Source organism: Oryctolagus cuniculus, chromosome 8, assembly GCF_964237555.1.
Source record: "Oryctolagus cuniculus chromosome 8, mOryCun1.1, whole genome shotgun sequence".
Classification (NCBI taxonomy): domain Eukaryota; kingdom Metazoa; phylum Chordata; class Mammalia; order Lagomorpha; family Leporidae; genus Oryctolagus; species Oryctolagus cuniculus.
This window is the reverse complement of record NC_091439.1, coordinates 59,516,915-59,537,400: the sequence shown is the minus strand read 5'-3', so window position 1 is coordinate 59,537,400 and position 20,486 is coordinate 59,516,915. Positions and strand designations below refer to the sequence as shown.

The following is a 20,486-nucleotide window of genomic DNA, read 5'->3' as shown; positions in this document are numbered from 1 at the left end:
GAAGATGAACAAATATAGGTTCTGAATTCAGACTGTTAGGGTTTGAATCCTGTATATACCCATAGTGTGGGTAAGTTTTATTAGCCTTCACTATTAGTAAGGGTAAAGGTCACATCTCTGTCACAAAGGATACTAGCTTAAATCAAGTAGTCATGTATACTCATGAGATGTGAGTCCAGATGAGCTCTGTTTCACGAGACCCTTCAGGAACATAGTTCCCCCAATTTTTTTTTTTTTTTTTTTTTTTGACAGGCAGAGTTAGACAGTGAGAGAGAGACAGAGAGAAAGGTCTTCCTTCCGCTGGTTCACCCCCCAGTTGGCTGCTATGGCTGGCGCGCTGTGCCAATCCCAAGCCAGGAGCCAGGTGCTTCCTCCTGGTCTCCCATGCAGGTGCAGGGCCCAAGCCCTTGGGCCATCCTCCACTGCCCTCCCGGGCCACAGCAGAGAGCTGGACTGGAAGAGGAGCAACCGGGACAGAATCCGGCTCCCCGATCGGGACTAGAACCTGGGGTGCCAGCGCTACAGGCAGAGGATTACCAAGCGGTGCCGGCCAGTTCCCCCAATTTTATATAGTGTTTCCCTAATATATTGTCAGCTCTGTCTGACTGAAACTGGGTCACTACTATGTATTCAGTTAAATCCCAAGGGAAATAGTATAAGGCCAAGACTCAGAAACAAAAGACAACAGTTGGCTCACATCCTATTTGCCCAAACCGAGTTAGAAGGCCAGAGCCATCTGCAAGGGAGTCTCTAAATGTAGTCTCTAGTAGGGCAGTGATGCACCCAATTTAAACTAGAAGTGCAGGTTCTGTCAGTAAAAGCACCGGGTGGAATGTTAACAATTTCTGCTACATCTCCTGAAGCTTCTATTTCTTCATATATAAAATGGGATCAATCATAATACCCATGCCATAGGGCTGGATAAGAAAGAAAATGAGAGAATGGAAGACAGGTGTTGGGACAGTCTTTGAAACATAGCTATTATTATTAAGACAAAAATACTTAATTTCAAACACTTGAAATCCACCAATGGAGAGAATTGCTTAAATACCTCAGTAGGATTATGACAGCACAAGGGAAGGAGCAATTGTCTATAGTTGGAAAATGATGAAAAGAGGGAGCATTCACAGGCTGGGTGACAGTTGCACTAGTCCTCAAAAAACAAACACGATTTTGTAAGGCAGAGAAGGGATGACAAAATATGCCAGCAAAAGAAAGAAGCAGGATAAAGGCTTGGTACACAGAAGTAGAATTTGGCAGTATTTCTTATAGTACGGACCTTTAACCTCCTGCTTAAAATCATCTGGGTCCCAGCCAATATATAAATTTGCATATCTGGATAGGTCCTTGCAAATTGCAATTTAAAAAATCTGCTCCAGAATATAGTTATATACAACTGAGTGAGTTGCAGGGCATTGAGTTTTGTGTGGATTATGAAAACTCTGCTTCCTGTTTAATCAAAAGTTTTTCAGACAAAAAGAATACTCAGGGTTTAAAACTTAAATAAAATGTCACTATTTCTACCCATTCAGTTCTAAGGTCAACTATCTGAAATTAGAAAACATATGAACTCCAAGGTCAACTATTTGAAATTAGAAAACATATGAACTAAGACTGGCTACAGTTAAGCCTCAGTGCCAGACTGAATAATAAATACCCAATTCCATGAAACATTTCCATTTTCACACAGATTTTGCCAGCATGAAATGGTGCTGACCTTATTTTGTAGCCATTTTGATTGATGAGTAATAGTTCATCGTATACAGAATTAGTAACTGCGTGCTCCCAGGAATTGTCACAAACACATAAAAAGTGTATTTTTGCTAAATGCTAATAGATACATATATAAGATGACAAAAAACAGTATAGTTTTGAACTGTTATCTTAACTCTGATGGTCTATCCCAGTAGAACTATTTTTGCTAAGCTTACGTCATCCTTCACATTTGAGTTAATAGAGATTTATTGCATTTCTTTAACCATGAGCCTAAGAATATTTTATAAATAAGCTGTGTGAAATAAACTAGAATGAGGCATATAAGCAAAACAATATATTCCGGGCAATAGATTAAATGTAGCTATTTTATAAACTCACAATAATATACCTACATAATACATGCCATTACAACTGTAGAACAAAATTTTAGAACACAATAGCTACTGTGACATTGAGTAAGCTATGCGAAAGTAAACAACAGCAAATTGAATTTGATGACATGCTTTGCTATATTAATTCTATATATAACATAATTGTACTGTGTACCAACACAGAAAGTACTGTGTTCAGTCTGCCTATCATAGAGGGTTTTCAATTAATTAGAAGCTTTGTAAATTTCTGGGCCAATACTGTGTACATTTTTTAAAAACACAGTCATTTGAGTTATAATTTTTATATATATTTTAGGTGAAAGACAATACATTTAACAGAGAAGAAAAGCTATTTAGATCTTTAGAAAAGACTGTGAAGCATTCTGTGAAGAATATTTCCTTCTGTCTACAGCACATACAGGTGGGTGAACCACGAACTCTTCAATGTGTCTACAAGAATGCATAGATTTCCTTGGTTATTGTGGAGAGTAAATGTAATAGTTCACCCAAATTATATAATGACACTGTATCAGATTTAGAAGACTACAAACCACTGGAGAGGGTAGCCAAAATAATGACTTGGATTTTGCTTCTTTTTTTCCTTACCTTTTCCACCTTCCCTCAACCCAAAGCACCATACTGTAGGACTTTTGCTCAATTGCCATATGAACCATCAGCATGCTTTCTTTATAATGGAGATGAGTTCATTAACACAAAATTGCACTAGGCAGAAATCCTATTTATATGTTTGATTATTCCAGCATATTTCTTCCTAATGCCTAAAATAAATATAAAAGTCAGTCTGAAGGAAAATGAACTGAACTATAAAACAATATGAACTACAATATTCAAATTCTCCCATGTTATTAAATCTCCCCAAGGAGATTGTCCTAACCTTCCTGCAAATCACTGATTTCAACAAACCAGTTGCAGCACAGTACTGTTATTCTCAGTAGAATGGCCAGTCAGGAGATTCTCCTTATGCATCGTATGGAGGACAAGGTGTCCTTAACAACATCTTGACAGTGGTTGTGACTACAAGATATAGGAAGTTAGTAAAGTTAAATGTAAATCAGTTAATAAATGGTTCCCTTCCATTTTCCAGAAGTTTTTATCTTGGATATCTATTTTTGGAGGCAGATGTTTGTACACAAAGGTAAAATATCACACCAGCAGAGGATTAAGTTGACAGGTACAATGATTTGAAGACAAGGTTCCACATTATATAAAGACAAGCAGCACTCTATTCTTATTTATTACCTGATGCAAAAACTGATTTTACAATCAGGTTTGCTAATATTTCTCTAGAGGATGCTTTCTGTGAAAAGAAAACCCAAACTGAGTTACAACAGTCAGAGGACGGTGGGAACCCGTCTTTTATGTACCTTTCAGAGATAAATGCTTCTTAGAAACATCTACAGAAAAGTTTTCTTTCTTTTAAAAAAAGCTTTATTTATTTACTCAAAAGCCACAGTGAAAGAAAGAGGAAAAGGGAGAAGGAAAAAAAAAGGAAAGGGAGAGAAAGACCTTGTCCACTAAGTATTTTAATCCCCAAACACCCACAACAGCCAGGGCTGGACCAGAATTCCATGGGCCTGGAATTCCATCTAGGTCTCCTACAAGGACAGCAGGGACCCAAGCATTTGGGTCATCCTCCACTGTCTTCCCAGGCATGCTAGCAGGAAGCTGGATAGGAAGTGGGATAGCCAGATTTGAACTGGCACTCAGATATGGAATGCAGGAATGTCAAGTGGAGGCTTAGCCTGCTTCAGCACAACACCTGCCCCTACTGGAAAATTTTCTGTTTCCATTCATTGACTCAACAGAAATGTGAGCCTTTTCTCTAAAGAGTGAATCAACTTCACTAAGGAAGGCAGACAGTATAAACCAGAGAGGATTTATTTTTTAAATAAGGAATTTTAAAGAATTGAATGGCCAATGAGGAATTTAGGATACATTCTATTTAATTAAAGAGGCTCTTATACAGTCTTATGAGACCATGGCATAGGGGGAAAGTGAGGAAATTGATTACTGCACAAGTAACCTGGTTGTACAGAGTATTCCTGAAATTGTTGTTCCTTTTTATCTCTCAGGGGTAATGGAGGGTTATGATGAAGTGACACATGGATGGGTTTAGTAGTTGCCGACTTCAGAACTTGTCCTCTTTGTAACTTTGCTCTTGGGTTCCAGGATGCCATGCCCTTTGCCCTGCAGAGTGTAACCGAGCTCCAGGAAATTTCGTACAACAAAGATGAGAAGGAGAAAGGCAATTCAGATTCTTCGAGTAATGCCTCAAATCCCTGTCATGACTTTGTAAGTTATTTATATTCACAGATAAATGCAAATTAAATAGTGGAATTAGAAGGAAAGCTGCTTTTCATTTATTTTTCTGGAGTTAGAAATAAAACATGCACTATAGTAAATACTAATGTTAAAATTAGTAGATTTAAACAGGGGATTTTAAAAAATCATTAAATATTTTTAAAGTGGATTAGTGAGGATTTTACTATAATTGAAATTTAAGAGGACCCCAGACTATGTTTCTAGGGATAGTCAGAGTCTGCGCAGCATTTTAAAATCAATATTTAGTTTAAATCTTCATGCAATACAGCAAGGATTTATTAAGTTAGAAAGCTGTGATTTTTCTTAAAGGAGTCTCTGGATATGTCCCAAGTTCTTACCGAAGAAGCACAGGTAATCTCTGAGACTATGACTTTTATTAACACAGTATACACTGGAAGTCAAGCCTTCCCGTTGAGAAAAGACATTCATTACTCAAGAATCGTATATGGTTCTTTCGTTTCATGGAAAAATACTGTTTTCTTTTAAGACTTATTTTTTGATTTTGAAAGAGTTACAGAGAGAGGGAGAGACAAAGAGGCAGAGAGAGAGAGAGAGAGAGAGAGATCGTCCATCTGCTGGTTCAGATGGCCACAACAGCCAGCGCTGAGCCAAGCTGAAGCCAGGAGCCAGGAGCTTCATCCAGGTCTCCCACATGGGTACAGGGGCCCAAAGCCTTGGGACATCCTCCTCTGCTTTCCCTTGCCATTATTAGGGAGGTGGATTCAAAGTGGAGCAGCCAGTACACAAAGTGGCACCAATATGTTGCAGACAGAGGCCACACAACATCACAGCTTCAAAATACTTGTTTTCTAAGAGTTCTATACAATATTGCTTATGAATCATGTAAGTATGTCTGAGCCAATAAAATATTTGAGTGGTAGGCTAATCTGATTAATACTAATTTTAATTCGGTGCCTTGAGTTTCCATAGATATTATTATTTCATAGCAATATTTCACATATTATAAAGCAGATATAATAGACTTCACCATGTTGAAAGTGGAATTTTTCATGTTGGCATTTTGGGTCAGACAAGTCTTCATTGAGCGGCCCTTGTGTTGGGAGAAGGTTAACATTCCTGGCTCACCAGGCTGAAAATCTCAGTAAATTCACCTCACCTCTAATTATTTGTGTCATCATAAACTTCTTTTAGTTCCATTTTCCATGAACTTTTTGAGGTACTCTTGTATTTCTGAACCCTAGGATGTGATATGACACAGCCCCTAGCCCAGTAAGAAACCATGAAGATGCATCTTGTTTTTCTGGTACTGGGAACTGGAAAGTCAGGATTATACCTGACCTAAGACAACAGATAGGATGCTCAATTATACTTGGATGAATACATTGATATATGGATAGAAGTTTATGTACCACAGCTTTAATGAAAAGTATGTACATAGTTTTCTCTGGGATTAATTATAGGGAACATATTTTAGAAAAGCTCTGAAAGGTTTTCTCTTTAGGTTATTTCCAATCCTTTAATGAAGGGAGTAAACACTTATTGAGCACCACCGGAAAGCATACCAGAATAGAGGGAAAGGAAGGAGAAATTAAAGCCAGGGTACTCAGGTACTAGCAGAGTGCTGGGCATTAATATGAAGTTCATTTTCAATGGTTCAGACTTAAATCTGTTACAATTTAAGACACAAGACCAGTTTCAATTTAGTCCTTTAATGTGTTTCAAGAGGAAGCTATCATGTGGTCATTACTGTCACAGGAGCAAAATTCTTATATTACAAGGGTTACTATCCATCTAAGGAATGCAGTTCCACTACCAAAAATGAACCCCTAAGAAGCCAGGGATTTAGGGGTGATGTGGAAGGAATAGGAACAGTTTCTTCTAAGACCAAGTATGTTCCTTTTGATGCAAGACATCGTGCGTCAGGTACATGATCCTGATAGTCAAAAGCTGGAGATAACCCATGTGCTCGACTAGCTAAGCTTCACTCTGAGTTAGAAAGAAGGGGAAGCAAAAGTTTTAAAGGATTTGGTGCCAATGACAAAACCAATAGCTTTAGAGAGAAAAGTGGAATTGTGTTTTGGGTGAGCAGGCTTTCACTTTCATATTCCTCTTCCTGCTCATTTTTTGGAATCAAGAGAGTTCCTGTTTTAAGTTCTTAAATAGATTTTGCTAGACTCAAAAATGATCAGACCCCCTTTGAACTTGGCTAGATGCTTCCTGGCACTCTTGCATGAAGGAGATGAGCCTACTGATCATTGCGCTGGAGATGGTGTGGGCTGTTCCTCTCTCTAACAGTATCCCTTTGTCTTCTGGCAGGCAACTCACTTACAGAGACTCGTCCTGAGCCCCCTGTCTGCTCTGCTGTCCCTGTTCCCGGGGCCTCTGAAACTCATTCAGAAACGCTATGACAAACTGCTCGACTACAATAGCTACCTGCAGCGGTCAGCAGGAGATGAGTCAGATCTGGCCAAAAAGGAATATGAGGCCCTCAACGCCCAGCTTGTAGAAGAGCTCCAGGTGTTCAACCAGGCTTCCCGGAAGATTCTGCTGAACTGTCTGTGCAGTTTCATCACCCTGCTCAGGGACCTGATGCTCACGGCACAGCAGGCTTACTCCACGGTGATGCCGGTAAGCACTGAAGCAGCACGCAGCTACACAGGCCTCCTGGGTCTGCTAGAAACCACACCCATGCAAAGCAAGCCCTGTTCAGAGTGTGCACCTGTGAGTGTAAGGTGTGGTGTAATTTATCTAAATCAGTCAGACGGTCTTCTGCCCTTTCTTTCTTTCTTCCATGGGAGAAAGACAGTTTGCTAGTTCAGGTTTACTGTGACATACATGTGTAATTCTTTTTTTTTTTTTTTTGAATCACATTTATTTTTCCCAGTAGTTCTAGATGATTTTTTTGATTTATTTTATCATATTTGAAAGTCAGAGTTACATAGAGAGAGGTGAGGCAGAGAGAGAGAGAGAGAGAGAGAGAGAGAGAAAGAGTCTCCCATCCGCTGGTTCACTCCCCAGATGGCTGCAACGGCTGGAGCTGTGCCACTCCGAAGTCAGGAGCCAGGAGCCTCCTCCAAGTCTCCCACACTAGTGCAGGGGCTCAAGGACTTGGACCATCTTCCACTGCTTTCCCAGGCCATAGCAGAGAGCTGGATCAGAAGTGGAACAACCGGGTCTCGAACTGGTGCCCATATGGGATGCCAGCGCTTCAGGCCAGGGCATTAACCCACTGAGCCACAGCGCTGGCCCTACATGTGTAATTCTTCATTGGAGATTCCTTTTAAAATACTAAAGAACTTTCAGCTTTGTGCCATCTGCCTGAGGCTTCATTGAAGCTTATCAATTAATATTTTATATTCCTTCCCAATCAACAGTTCTTAGATGTTAACCATGGCTATCTAAGACATGGTTCTAAAACACAGGCCTTCTCAGAGTGATGACAGAAACAGGGTAACTGTCAAATCATTCTGTTTTGCTTTTATTTTCCTCCAACGAAGAGAAATGTGTGTGTGTGCGTGCGTTTGTGTATGTGTGTGTGTATATATATATAGATATATATACACGTATATACACACCTTGGCCCTGGCCTCCATTAGGATATGATTTGATAATTATTTTCCTGATGAACAAAGATATTTACAACCTTATATCAAAATTTTCAAAATCAACTTGGTCTGTTTGGTCCTTTTTATCAAGTGTGCTAGTTCTCATTCAGCTGCTTAGCTATTCAATGAATTAATGGTCCCAACTTTATTTTCTGTTGTATATTTAATTAACTCTCAGCTCATATTTTAATAACAAGTGCTATATTTACATGGCTCAAAGTCAAAACCATATAAAAAGGGATAAGCAGTCTCATATTCATACCTGTCCCCCTAACATTCCCAATCCTACCCCCACTTTTATTATAGTTTATTCTATCCATTTAGTGTCATCATGCCAAAAAAAGTAAATGAGAATTTATTTTTCTAATCAAAAAGTATGACTACAATATACACCATTATCCAACTTAATTTTTAGCAATATATTCTGGGAGTGCTTCCATGTCAGGACCTAGGAAAATTTCTCATTGTGCTGCATGGCTGTACAATACTGTACAACCAGCCCCCTAGCTTTTGGGTAACAACTTTATTGTAATAGAATTAACACAGCACATATTCCTTTCATTTAAAGTATATAACTCAGTGACTGTTAGTATATTTCCAGGAGATGGGAAATCATCACCACAATCAAGTTTGGAACATTGTAATCAATCCTAAAAGAAACTCTGTACCCCTAGCAGTGCTCTGCATTCCGCCCCACCCACCATCCCCAGTCCTAGACTACTCCCACTCAACTTCACATCCCTACAGATTGGCCTACTTTTGACATTGTGTACAAATGAAATAATACAACATATTATATATTGTGAATGGCTTTTTTCACTTAGCATAAAGTTACAAGGTTCATCCATATTAAAGCATGCTTCTGTGCTTCATTCTTTTTTATTGACAAATAATATTGCACAGTATGGATATCCCATATTAGTGGATAGACACAGGTCATTTTCACTTGTTGGTTATTACAAATAATGCTGCTGTGAACAACTGAATTTTAGTAAATGTATTTTTCCATTTTTCTTGCTTATATATCTAAGAGTAGAACTGCTGGATTCTAACTCAACATTTAGCCTTCTGAAGCACATCCAGACTGTTCTCCAATGTGGCTACTCTCCATTACCTTCTCAGCAGTAATGACTGAGGATTCTAATTACTCTATTTTTCTGTCTTTTCCATTATACCCATCCTAGTGGGTGTTAAGTGATATCACATGGCTTTAATTTGCATTTCCTTGATTGGCATCCTATTTTAAACTTCAAAAATTTAGGTAAAACGTATATACAGTATAGTATACCAGTCTGAACCATGCATATCAATCAATATTTCCATTTCAATGTAAATCAACATATAAGCCTTTTCCAGCACCACATAATAGTCATGACCAGACCCAGACTTCATCTCTAATCATTTTCCTGACCTCTATGAGTATCACCCTATATTATTTGGAACTTTATATGAGTGGAATAATATAATATGTATTTTTTGTATATTAATCTGTAACTATTGATGTATATTTGGACTAATTCCAATCTTTTTCATTAAAAATGATGCCAGTGTTATTTTATTTGTAGGCAGATGTATTTTTAGGACAGATTTTTAGAAGCAGTATCTCTGAGTCAAAGGATAATGATATATATATATATACATAATTTTGCTATGTATTGCTAGATTTCCTCCTCAATGTTTGTAGCATTTTGTACTCTCATCTGAAACATGTGACAGTGTTTGTTTCTTTTGACTTTTGCCAATCAAGTGGTTTTCCAATGTAATTTTAATTTGCCTCTTTCTAATTATTAGGTTGGAATCATCACATGATTGAGGGTTATTTATATTTCTCTTTCTGGGAGTTAACTTCATTTTTTTTTTTTTTTTTGCTTTTTTATGAGTTCTTGCTTTCTTTTTCCATCAATTTCTACAAGCAATATGCTATACCAGGGGGATGAGCTTTTTGTTTGTTTTAATATTCTTTTCAGTTTTCCTTTTGTCTTTGACTCTGTGATAGTTTTATCATGCAAAAATTTTAAATGTGGTCAAATTTATTAATTCCATGTTACAGTTTCCAGAATTTGAATCTTAGCAAAGACTTTCACACTTTGAAGCTCCAAGTGAATTTGCCTATGGTTCCTGTAGTATATTTATGATTCCATATTTTAAAATGTTTTTATTATTTTTATTTATTTGAAAGGCAGAGAGAGGCAGAGACAAAGATCCCCCAACCCTGTACCATTACCCAAGTGCCTGTAACAGCTGCAGATGCTGAAACCAGGAGCTAAAAACTCAATCCAGCTCTCTCCCATAGGTGGCAGGGACCGAACGACTTGGGTAATCACTGCTACCTCCCAAGATCTGCATTATCAGGAAACTGAAATCAGGAGTAGAGCTATGACTGATGCTCAGGCACTCTGAAATGGGATATAAGCATCCCAAGTTGGTATTAACTGGTTTTATATTTTTTATGTAAATCTTTGATCCATGTAGATTTTATCTTGGTTCATTAAGTATAGAAGCAACTTTTTCCAATGGCTATCAGTTGTGCCAACACTATTTATTAAAAATGTTATTTCTCATAGTTGTTAATATCTCCTCAATGAAATTGACTAATTTGTAGTTTCTCTGGATAATTCAATCTGAGATCATGGTATAAAGCTAATCTGTAAGTTCACAACAAAGTTGAGCTTTGGAAGGAATTCCCTAGTCAGAAAATATGTTATTTTAGGTATTTTTGATCAGCACTTTGAATCATAGAATTGTTAAAACTGTCTTTAGTTTATTTATTTATTTATTTTTTATTTTTTGACAGGCAGAGTGGACAGTGAGAGAGAGAGAGACAGAGAGAAAGGTCTTCCTTTGCCGTTGGTTCACCCTCCAATGGTCACCATGGCCGGCGCGCTGCGGCCGGCGCACCGCGCTGATCCGATGGCAGGAGCCAGGTACTTTTCCTGGTCTCCCATGGGGTGCAGGGCCCAAGGACTTGGGCCATCCTCCACTGCACTCCCTGGCCACAGCAGAGAGCTGGCCTGGAAGAGGGGCAACCAGGACAGAATCCGGTGCCCCGACCGGGACTAGAACCCGGTGTGCCGGTGCCGCAAGGCGGAGGATTAGCCTAGTGAGCCGCGGCACCGGCCTTTAGTTTATTTTAAAAATTATCAAAATATATTTCACATTGTGGTCCATACTAGAATTGGACCAAAGAGATACTTTGTTTTTTAGAAATTATTAATGTTCTGGGAGTGGGTATTTAGTGTAGCACATACCACACAGGGGTACCTGAGTTCAATTCCCAGGTCTGGCTCCTGACTTCAGCTTCTTTCAGCAGATCTCTGGAGGCAACAGTGCAAGCTTAAGTAATTGAGTTCCTGCCATCCATCTGGGAGACCTGAATTATATTTCTGGTTCTTTGTTCCAGCCCTGGCCATTATGGGCATTTGGGGAGTGAACTAGCAGATGAGAGTTTTCTCTCTCAAATAAAAAAAAATTTAATAAGAAATTACTCATGTTTAAAGGTAGAAAAATATTTTTCATTCTACATGTGTGATATATATATTTAAGCTTTTCATTTTGAGGCAATTATAGAGATACATAGTTATAAGAAATAATACAGAGATCTTGTATATCACTTCCATAGTTTCTCAATGGTAACATCATGCTATATAAGTTACTTCCAGTTACATATAATTTTATATATAGCTATATATAGTACACACACACATATTCCTGAAAGGCAAAATTGAAGTGATTAGAGAATAGACTGTGGAACTAGAGTGCCTTAACGAATGCCCACTCATCACCATATTACCTTGGAAAAATTAATTTATCCCTTTGCTTCTCCATTTTCTCATATGAATAAAGTGAAAATGATAGTATCTAATTTTTCATTTTCAATTTTTGTAAAAAACAAAGTTTATCAATTTACCATTTTTAAGTATAGTTCAGTAGTGTTAAATATATTTATATTGTTGTGCAGCAAGTATCTAGAATGTTTTCACATTGTACAATAAAACAAGTGAATCTCCATTTTCTCCATCCCTATCCCCTTGTAATCATTTCACTTTATATTTCTATGAATTGGAGTACTCTAAATATCTCCTGTAAGTAGAATCATATGGCGTTTGTCTCTTTTACTGACTTACTTGACTTAGCATTGTGAACTTAAAGTTCATCCATGCTGAAACATGTGACAGGATTTCCTTCCCTTTAAAGTTTGAATAAGATCCCATTATAAGTATACCACATTTTGTTGATCCATTAATGTGTCAATGGACATTTGGGTTGTTTTATCTCTTTCCAATTATGAATAATGCTGTTATGACCATGAGTGTGTGACGATCACTTGAAGATCCTGATGTGAAGATTTTGGATATATATTCATAAAATGGCATTGTTGTATCATTTGCTAATGCTATTTTAATTTTTTTTTAGAAATCCAAAGCCCTGATTTTATTTTTTATTTTTAATCAGTTTTGCGTACATATTAGTTAAAGATTTAGTTATTCAGGCTTAGTTAAGAAAAACAGCTGTCATCATTCCCTTCTTTCCATTTCTTCTTTCTCAGAGGCAACTTTTTTTGACTTTTGGGTGGTTTATTTTAGAATTTTAAAATAAGACTCATGTTGTCATTTCTTTTTTTTTTTTTTTATTTTTTGACAGGCAGAGTGGACAGTAAGAGAGAGACAGAGAGAAAGGTCTTCCTTTGCCATTGGTTCACCCTCCAATGGCTGCCGCGGCTGGCGCACCGCGCTAATCCGATGGCAGGAGCCAGGTGCTTCTCCTGGTCTCCCATGAGGTGCAGGGCCCAAGGACTTGGGCCATCCTCCACTGCACTCCCTGGCCACAGCAGAGAGCTGGCCTGGAAGAGGGGCAACCGGGACAGAATCCGGCGCCCCGACCGGGACTAGAACCTGGTGTGCTGGCGCCGCAAGGCGGAGGATTAGCCTAGTGAGCCGCAGCGCTGGCAGTCATTTCATTATTTTTCAATATTAGGCATGAAACATTGCACTATGAAAAATGAGGATTTAGCTCTCTCCTCTATTTGCCCTCACTATATATATATATATGTATATATATATTCATATTCTTTTTATGCTATCTCCAGTATACTTGGTGAGTTCATAGTCAGTGTTTAGATAGTTCTTGGTTTGCCTATCAGTCATGATTCCAGTAGGAAAAATTTAACATACTCATATTGAACATTTGAGAAAAATTTAATTAAGTCTATTTATAAATAGTAAGTATATTTGGAATTACTGCAAGCATGGGAAATGCTTTAGGAACAGTACCCAGCCCTACAGGGTAGTCAAAGAGAGGAGACTTCTGTAGATTCAAAGGAATAAGTTGAAGGAGTGGTTACAGGACTACTCTTAGAGGTGTATGGAAAGGGTGACCTGATGGAAGCTATGCCTTTTAGTCAATACTACAGAAAGGAAACTCAGGAAATAAATATCATTATCTCATTTTCCTTCCTTATTCTAATTTCCTATGGGCCTTCCTCCTTGATTGAACCTATCTGAAAGCCACAGAGCAAAGAAGTTGTTGATTCATTCTATGTTGATCAGCCTCCCAGAGTACAATAAGGAAAAGGAAGCAGATGAATTTGAAGAAAATAGATAGCCAGCACACAAAGTGAATGCTGATTAGATCTGAGACACATAAAATACAGATTACTTTTTCTTTCATCAACAGCTTTGGTTTTCCTTGACATTAGTAATGGGTATTTCTTTTATCAATACCTTAATTTTCCTTTGCCTAACTTTATACATCAATTGAATAAATTGTCTTGTAAGACTTTCCAGTGTATGAGCTGGTCTATCAATTGTGTCTTCTTGAAGGCATCTCTTCCAGAGCTTTTTCCAACTCATTCCAGTCTGACCTGGTTGCTTTTTTATGTGATAACTAACTGCAATCCTTCACACTTCATCCTCATTCCTTACCTCTCTTCTATGTGGATCTCATTTATTTCCTTATCCCATATTGACTTCCTAATTACTTTATGCTGTTATTGTGGGCAGAGCATATTTTTTAGTACTCCCTTGAGAAAGAATGATTAGCAAGTAAATATATTGATGCCGTGAGTAACTGAAAATGTCTTTATAATATCATCACACTTACTTAATAGTTTGGCTGGATGTAGAATCCACAGTTCCTTCTAAATCTGAAGGCATTCTGTTATTTTGTCACGTAGTTCCCAATGTTTCTGTTGAGAACTTTAAAGTCCATTTCGATTCTTAGTTATTTGTATGTACTTCTCCCATCATAATCCTGGAAACTTACAGGATTTCCTCCTTGTATCTATCAGTTTGAAATTTAATGATGATGTATGTTGGTTTGTTGTACACCTGGCAGAATCCTTTAAACCTGAAAATTTGTCTTTACTTCCAGAATATTTGAATATTTGAATTTTCTCTCTTCCTTTATCTTTTTCTTTTCCTGGATCTTCTGGGTTGTTCCTTAGTTTATTTTTCCCACTTATTTTATATCTCTTTACCAGTTTGCTCTACTTCCTAAATATTTCCCTATTTTAATCTCGAATATTTTATTTTTATTTTTGCTCTCGTAATTTTAATTTCCAAGGGCTTGTTTTGTTTTCTTAAAGTTAAGACAGGTTTTTTTTTTTTTTTTTTTTTTTAGCTTTTCTCATGTTAAAGACATACCTGGTATATCTGATATTCTTAATCAGTTACCACTGAAAAAATTGTTGAGGACTAATTGGTAGCATGGAGCACATAGTTAGGAGGTGAAAATTTAGAGTTTCTGTATTATATATTCTAACTATCATTTCATTTGGGAACCTCTGATGATAGCATTTTTAGGTCTTTCCTCTTGGGCTGGCTAGAATATTCAGAGAAAATTATTCAAATCTTCAGACTGGAGGGTAAAAGTCTGATTTCTAGGCCTGGCTTGAGGTAGGGGGAGGTAGTTCAAGGTACAGTGTGCATTCATTCCGTTATTGGCACCTGAACCCTGTTTGTGTTTCCCAGTCTAGAGATTCTCTGTCTTACTATTTGCAGATAAGAAAACTTTATCTTCTGCAAAGTTAGGGATGAGATCATCATTCAGCTTCACTGAAATGGAGAAAGACTATAGGGATCCAACTGAATACACAAACATGGTGGTATGAAACAACCAAGGGTCACTTCGTACTGTCTCTAATGGTTTTAGGGTTTCTTTGGGTTCAGGTTGGCCTTTCTCAGTTTCTAGGGAGGTTATATTCAGCTAATAGTCGGAACGGGAGTCTGTCTCAGCTCCACATCTCAGGTTGATGATGGATGATGATGATAGAAAACTCAAATAGTTGAGAGTTGGAATAGCTGGGGTTCCAAAGACATGACATTCTTATTCATTTTCATTCTCTCTCTCTCTCTCTCTCTCTCTCTCTCTCATATTTCAATATTGTCTCTTTATATGGTGGCACATAGTATGGTTAGATTTCTTCCATGGTGGCTAAAAGCTCTCAGAGTGGGTGTCCCAAGAGAAAGGGCAGAAACTCTATGATCTTACTTAACCAAATCTTCAAAGACAGCATCACTTCCATTGTTCTATTCATTGAGTCCATCATAAGAACCCACCCAGATGTGAGGGGTGGAAACATAGACTCCATTTATTGAGGAGGAACACATCAAAGCATTTTCTGATTTATTTTAAAACCAGCAGAGTCTCTTAATCCATGCTTCTTGTTTTAGCTTCTTTCCCCTTGTCACTCTCCTGCTTCACTGCATGGCAGCGGCTATTGATTTCTAAGCCTTTGTTCCAACACTTTATTGCTATTTTGCCTCTTCTGTTCTTCTTTTATTTAGGCTTGAACCCGTAAAAAGTTATTGCTATCATTTTACTGTGATTTCCAGATATAGCAAATTAGACTATCTTTATCTAAAACTCTCAAGTTGCTTTAATTTTTTGCTGTGGAGCTATTTTAAACCTTTTAAAAACTACTTATCACAATTGTACTAACTTCAATACTAAGTAGTTATCTAGTGATCTGGAAACAATGCTTTATCATTTCCACCTTAGGTGCCCTTATTGGTCTCAAGCATCTCTGAGATTCAGAACCGAATATTAGAGGAGGTGCAAAATATGAATTTTGTGAAGGACAACAGTGTGACATTTATTGAGAGGAAACTTAGTTTTGAAAAAAAGAAGCCTGTGCAGAGTCTGGTGAGTTTGGCAGCATTTATGACAATGATAAATATTTATATGCCTTGTCCAAATCATAGTATATTATTTTCTCATCATTTATCTCATTCTAATATGCTATAATCTACTTATTATGCATAGATTTTCTTAACTATTTCTACCCTTACACTATAAGCTCCATAAGATATGCATTTTTTAAAATCTGTTTTGTACATGATATATCACCAAAGTGCCTAAATTGGTCACTGACAAAAGATAAGTACTCAAAATATATATTTTAGATAGGATTTTATGGGGATAAATAATACAGAACCACATTTTTGTTTGCAAGATAAGGTACTCCATGTTCTAAGAATAAAGTGATTTTCTCAAGGTCATTTAGTGCCAGCACTGGGATGGAGTCTATGCCTCTTGACTCTTTCCTGCCTAGCTTACCATTTCCTAGAAAAAAAGACATGCACACATATAATTTACTTAACTAAACATTAGTTAGCTTAATATTAGCTTAATATGCCAGGAACTGACTGTAAAATGGCAGGGTTGAAATGTTGCTTGGCATTCAACAGAGATTAGAACCTCTGCCTTCTTATTATCAGCTGAATTTTCTTTCTTCTCTACAACACTGCCCTCATGTGCTTACTAGAGAATTTTCCCATTGAATAACTCAGCTCTATACTTAACAATAAAAGTCTGATCTAAGCCTTAGCCTTGAAATAATGCCAAATCAGCACATGACTTCTACATCATAAGTAAATATTTACCATCTCAATGAAGATTTTATTATATATTTATCTAAATAAAAACTTCTTACTTCCAGCCAGAAGTGCCACGGCAAACTGACATTCACCGCTCCAAGCTTCTATCCACATACACTGCAGGGGAACTCTACCAAGCTAAGCGCAAGTGCAATGCTACACAAGAGTATGACATCAATCTTCTGGAAGGAGAGTTGGTGGCTGTGATGGAACAGAAAGATCCCTTGGGGAGTACTAGCAGATGGCTTGTTGACACAGGAAGTAAGTTGATTTCCAGAACTACCACCCTCCTTAGGTTGAGATTGTCCCAGGGGGCTTTTGTGTGCTTCTCTAAACACACATGTTGGGGAAGAGATACACATGACTTTGGTTCTTGTTTCTTTTTATTTCCTATCCAGTTGTAAAAGGATATGTGTATTCCTCCTTCCTAAAACCCTACAACCCAGCGAAAGGGCAGAAGGCGGATGCTGAGAACAGGTTCTGTGATGATGACTTTGATAACATCAGCCTCTTTGTGTCTTCAAGACCAGCTAGTGACAGTGTCACAGGCACCCCGGAAGGGAGCATAAGTGATAGCAGCTCATCTCTTAGTGGCATTTGTGGAAAGTTTGAAACAAACGGCACTGATGTTGACAGTTTTCAAGAAGTGGATGAACAGGTAAGAATTTGAACTTTGAACTAAAAAAAAAAAATATATACTTGGCTGATTAGATCCTGAAAAAAAAAAAATCTCTAACTGCACTCTATTTTTGATTGTACAGGACTTGCAAAACAGGGCATAGGAATCTTGGATTCCATCTGAGGACTCTGCCTACTACAGTACTTTATATACCTTGTTTGGCAAGCAGAATGTTGTACTTGGCACTTCTTAAAAAGGATCAGATTTAATAATGAATAAACCCCAGTTTTAGAAGACAGGTCAATATCTGAGAATGAGTACTCTTTTCTCCTTCCATATAAATAACACTGAAAACAGAATTTTTGACTTCCAAGAAGTTAGCTATTTTGTTACCAATCTAAAGGTCATGGTCTAGTCCTTGATCTTTACATTTTTTAGCTTTACTTATAATGGTGATGCTACAAGTCTAGTATGTCATTGTTTAGGAAGCACTTTGACAAGTTAGTAGGCTGTATGATAATGTTTAAGTAGTATCTATAATGATATTTTTGAGATACATTGATATAAAAAGGTTTCTAAAATTATTTAAAAATATATTCATTTACTTGAGAGGCAGAGAGAGAGAGTGCATGAGTGCCAGCAAGAGCCCTCATTTACTAGATCACTCCCTAAATGCTTGCAGTGATCAGGACTGGGCCAGCTGGAGCTGGGAGCAGATAACTCAATCCATGTCTCTCACATGGGTGGGCAGAACTCTATTACTTGGGTCATCACCACTGTCTCTGAGCATCTGAATTAGTAAAAGTCTGCAACTGGAAGATAGAAGAGGGTTTCAAACCTAGGGACTCTGATATGGGTCATGAGTGTCTTAAATGGTATTTTAACCATTAGGCTAAATGCCTGCCTTCAAAGATATTCTGAAGTGCAAAACAAATGGCAAAAATTAAATATACTGTAATTCCATTGTTACTTCAGGTAGGTAAGTGGGAGGAAGGAGAGAAAGTAAGGACAAGATATTAATAGCAGTTGGGTGGGGTTTTTTGGGAGGATGGTTTTGGTTTATCTTTATTTAAGATTGTTTCTTTATTAAAACTACTTGTGTAATAAAAACATGTATCTGTGGAATGAAGAACATGAAAACTAGGTCCTAGAGGATGAGGAAGAAGATTGAATATTTTTCATACAATATAACTATCTTGGCTTCCTAAATTACATATGATATAATATTGTAAATGCTGGTTTCGTAGCTTTTTAGTTTCAGAAAGGAAGATTAAAATATATTATGATTTTTGTTGTTAATTGGAGAACTGGGAAGAAATCAATAAAATGAGATTCAATGTAGAGAGGTAATGTGGCTCACTAAGGGAAGAAAAATTAAGTGCACAAATATAGAAGAAGGGAATGCTGAACTGGCAATGGTACCACCGGGAAAGATCTTGTAGTAATAAACAGTGGGTAATAAATTTGGAATGAGTCAATAATACAGAATGTTATTTAAAAAAGGTAAATGCTGTGAAAAGCTAGATTGTATGCACAGAATATTGTACATAAAATGAGCCAGAGCTTTACTAAATATAAAGAAGCAACCAATAAAATGTATTTTAGTAAATGTCAGCAAAAAAGAGAAAAGGATTAGATGATTATGGCTCAATTTAGTAACATTTTAATTAATGTGTCTGTATCAAAATATATTAGCATTTTAAGCTAGAAATGTGCAACCTAATACAACTAAAATATTAAAAAAATAATAAATCTTTTAGCTCTTAAATCCAGAGTAGGTTGAAAACTAACTTGTAGTCTAACATTAAAATGACAAAAACACTCAAAAAAAAAAAGGCTAAGAGACTTAGGGACTAAAGAGAAATATTTTACTGTCTCTTTAAAGCAGACTTCTTTCCATTTTGAGTATATAATGTATGCTTCCATTTAACATAAAAACTGAAAAATGCTTATCTGAAATACATTTTGGCAGTTCACTTAAAGTATTGGGAGTATGTTATAATTTTGTACTTTTAAATTTATAAGTTCATGAAAATCTATATTTAATGTTTATATTTTACACAGTATACTATAATGTCATACCAAATAGATCTAGGTAGAACATTTCATATTCCCCTTGAGAGAATTTGTGCTAAAGAGGAAGACTACCACAAATATTTTGGAATGTATATTATAGGAAATTCAACATACTGAAAAATCTGTAGCTACATTGGTAAAACACACACATTTTTATAAAATTACAAAAGATGGTTAGCAACTGCTAATGGAGTCCCTTACAGATTATTTTTGCAACCGTACGTGTTATAGTACATCAGATTCCTGAAAGCTTTTGCAAAACAGATTCCCCACTCCTGCTCTAATGGATGTACTCAGTGTTTTCCTTTTGTAAACAACAAAATGGCAGCAGCAACTACACATTAGACTCCCATCCATTTCCATGAGAATCTACTTTGCCCATCCTTGCAAGGACAAGAATTTGGTTCCTAAAGCATTATGATAAATGGACCAAGCACAGGAGTTAGAGCAAGAAAATATGAATCAGTTAACTCTATGGTTAACAGTAGTTTGCTTCTCCATGAGTTGACTCAGATTACTAGGGATAAAACATATTTGGCATATACCTTGTCATGAACTCTACAGTAGGTGGTTATTATTGCAGCCACACCATTGATTAAGAATTTATTCCACCTCCCTCTTTGTTTATCTTTTTACATTTTTAAATTTCAAAATAACCTATGTTTAACAAGTCTCTTATATGTCTTTCTTGTGATATCCAAGCCTTTCAAATCAACAAATATTTGAATTCCTGCTATGTATCTTGATGTGACCAGTGGAGAAAAGTTTAAATGTGTGCTTTAGTCCACTTGGGCTGCTTTAATAAATGCAATAAAAATTTATTTCTCACAGTTGTGAAGGCTGGAAGTTTAACATCACGGCACTAGCATATTTGCTGTCTGCCAACTTTCTGGTTCAGAGTTAGCACCTTCTTGCTAGG

The 20,486-nt window shown here is 37.0% G+C and overlaps 1 protein-coding gene across 1 annotated transcript in view; it reads left to right on the top strand.

Annotated features, from left to right (window-relative positions):
* The window catches only part of ARHGEF38 (Rho guanine nucleotide exchange factor 38), a 146,852-nt gene that overhangs the window by 108,900 nt on the left and 17,466 nt on the right, over window positions 1–20,486 (top strand). Inside the window, exons 8-13 of the mRNA XM_008267533.4 lie at window positions 2,404–2,508; window positions 4,278–4,400; window positions 6,708–7,019; window positions 15,995–16,138; window positions 16,935–17,133; window positions 17,271–17,530. Coding sequence (XP_008265755.2) covers window positions 2,404–2,508; window positions 4,278–4,400; window positions 6,708–7,019; window positions 15,995–16,138; window positions 16,935–17,133; window positions 17,271–17,530 — 1,143 coding nt within the window. The remainder of the gene's footprint in view (window positions 1–2,403; window positions 2,509–4,277; window positions 4,401–6,707; window positions 7,020–15,994; window positions 16,139–16,934; window positions 17,134–17,270; window positions 17,531–20,486) is intronic.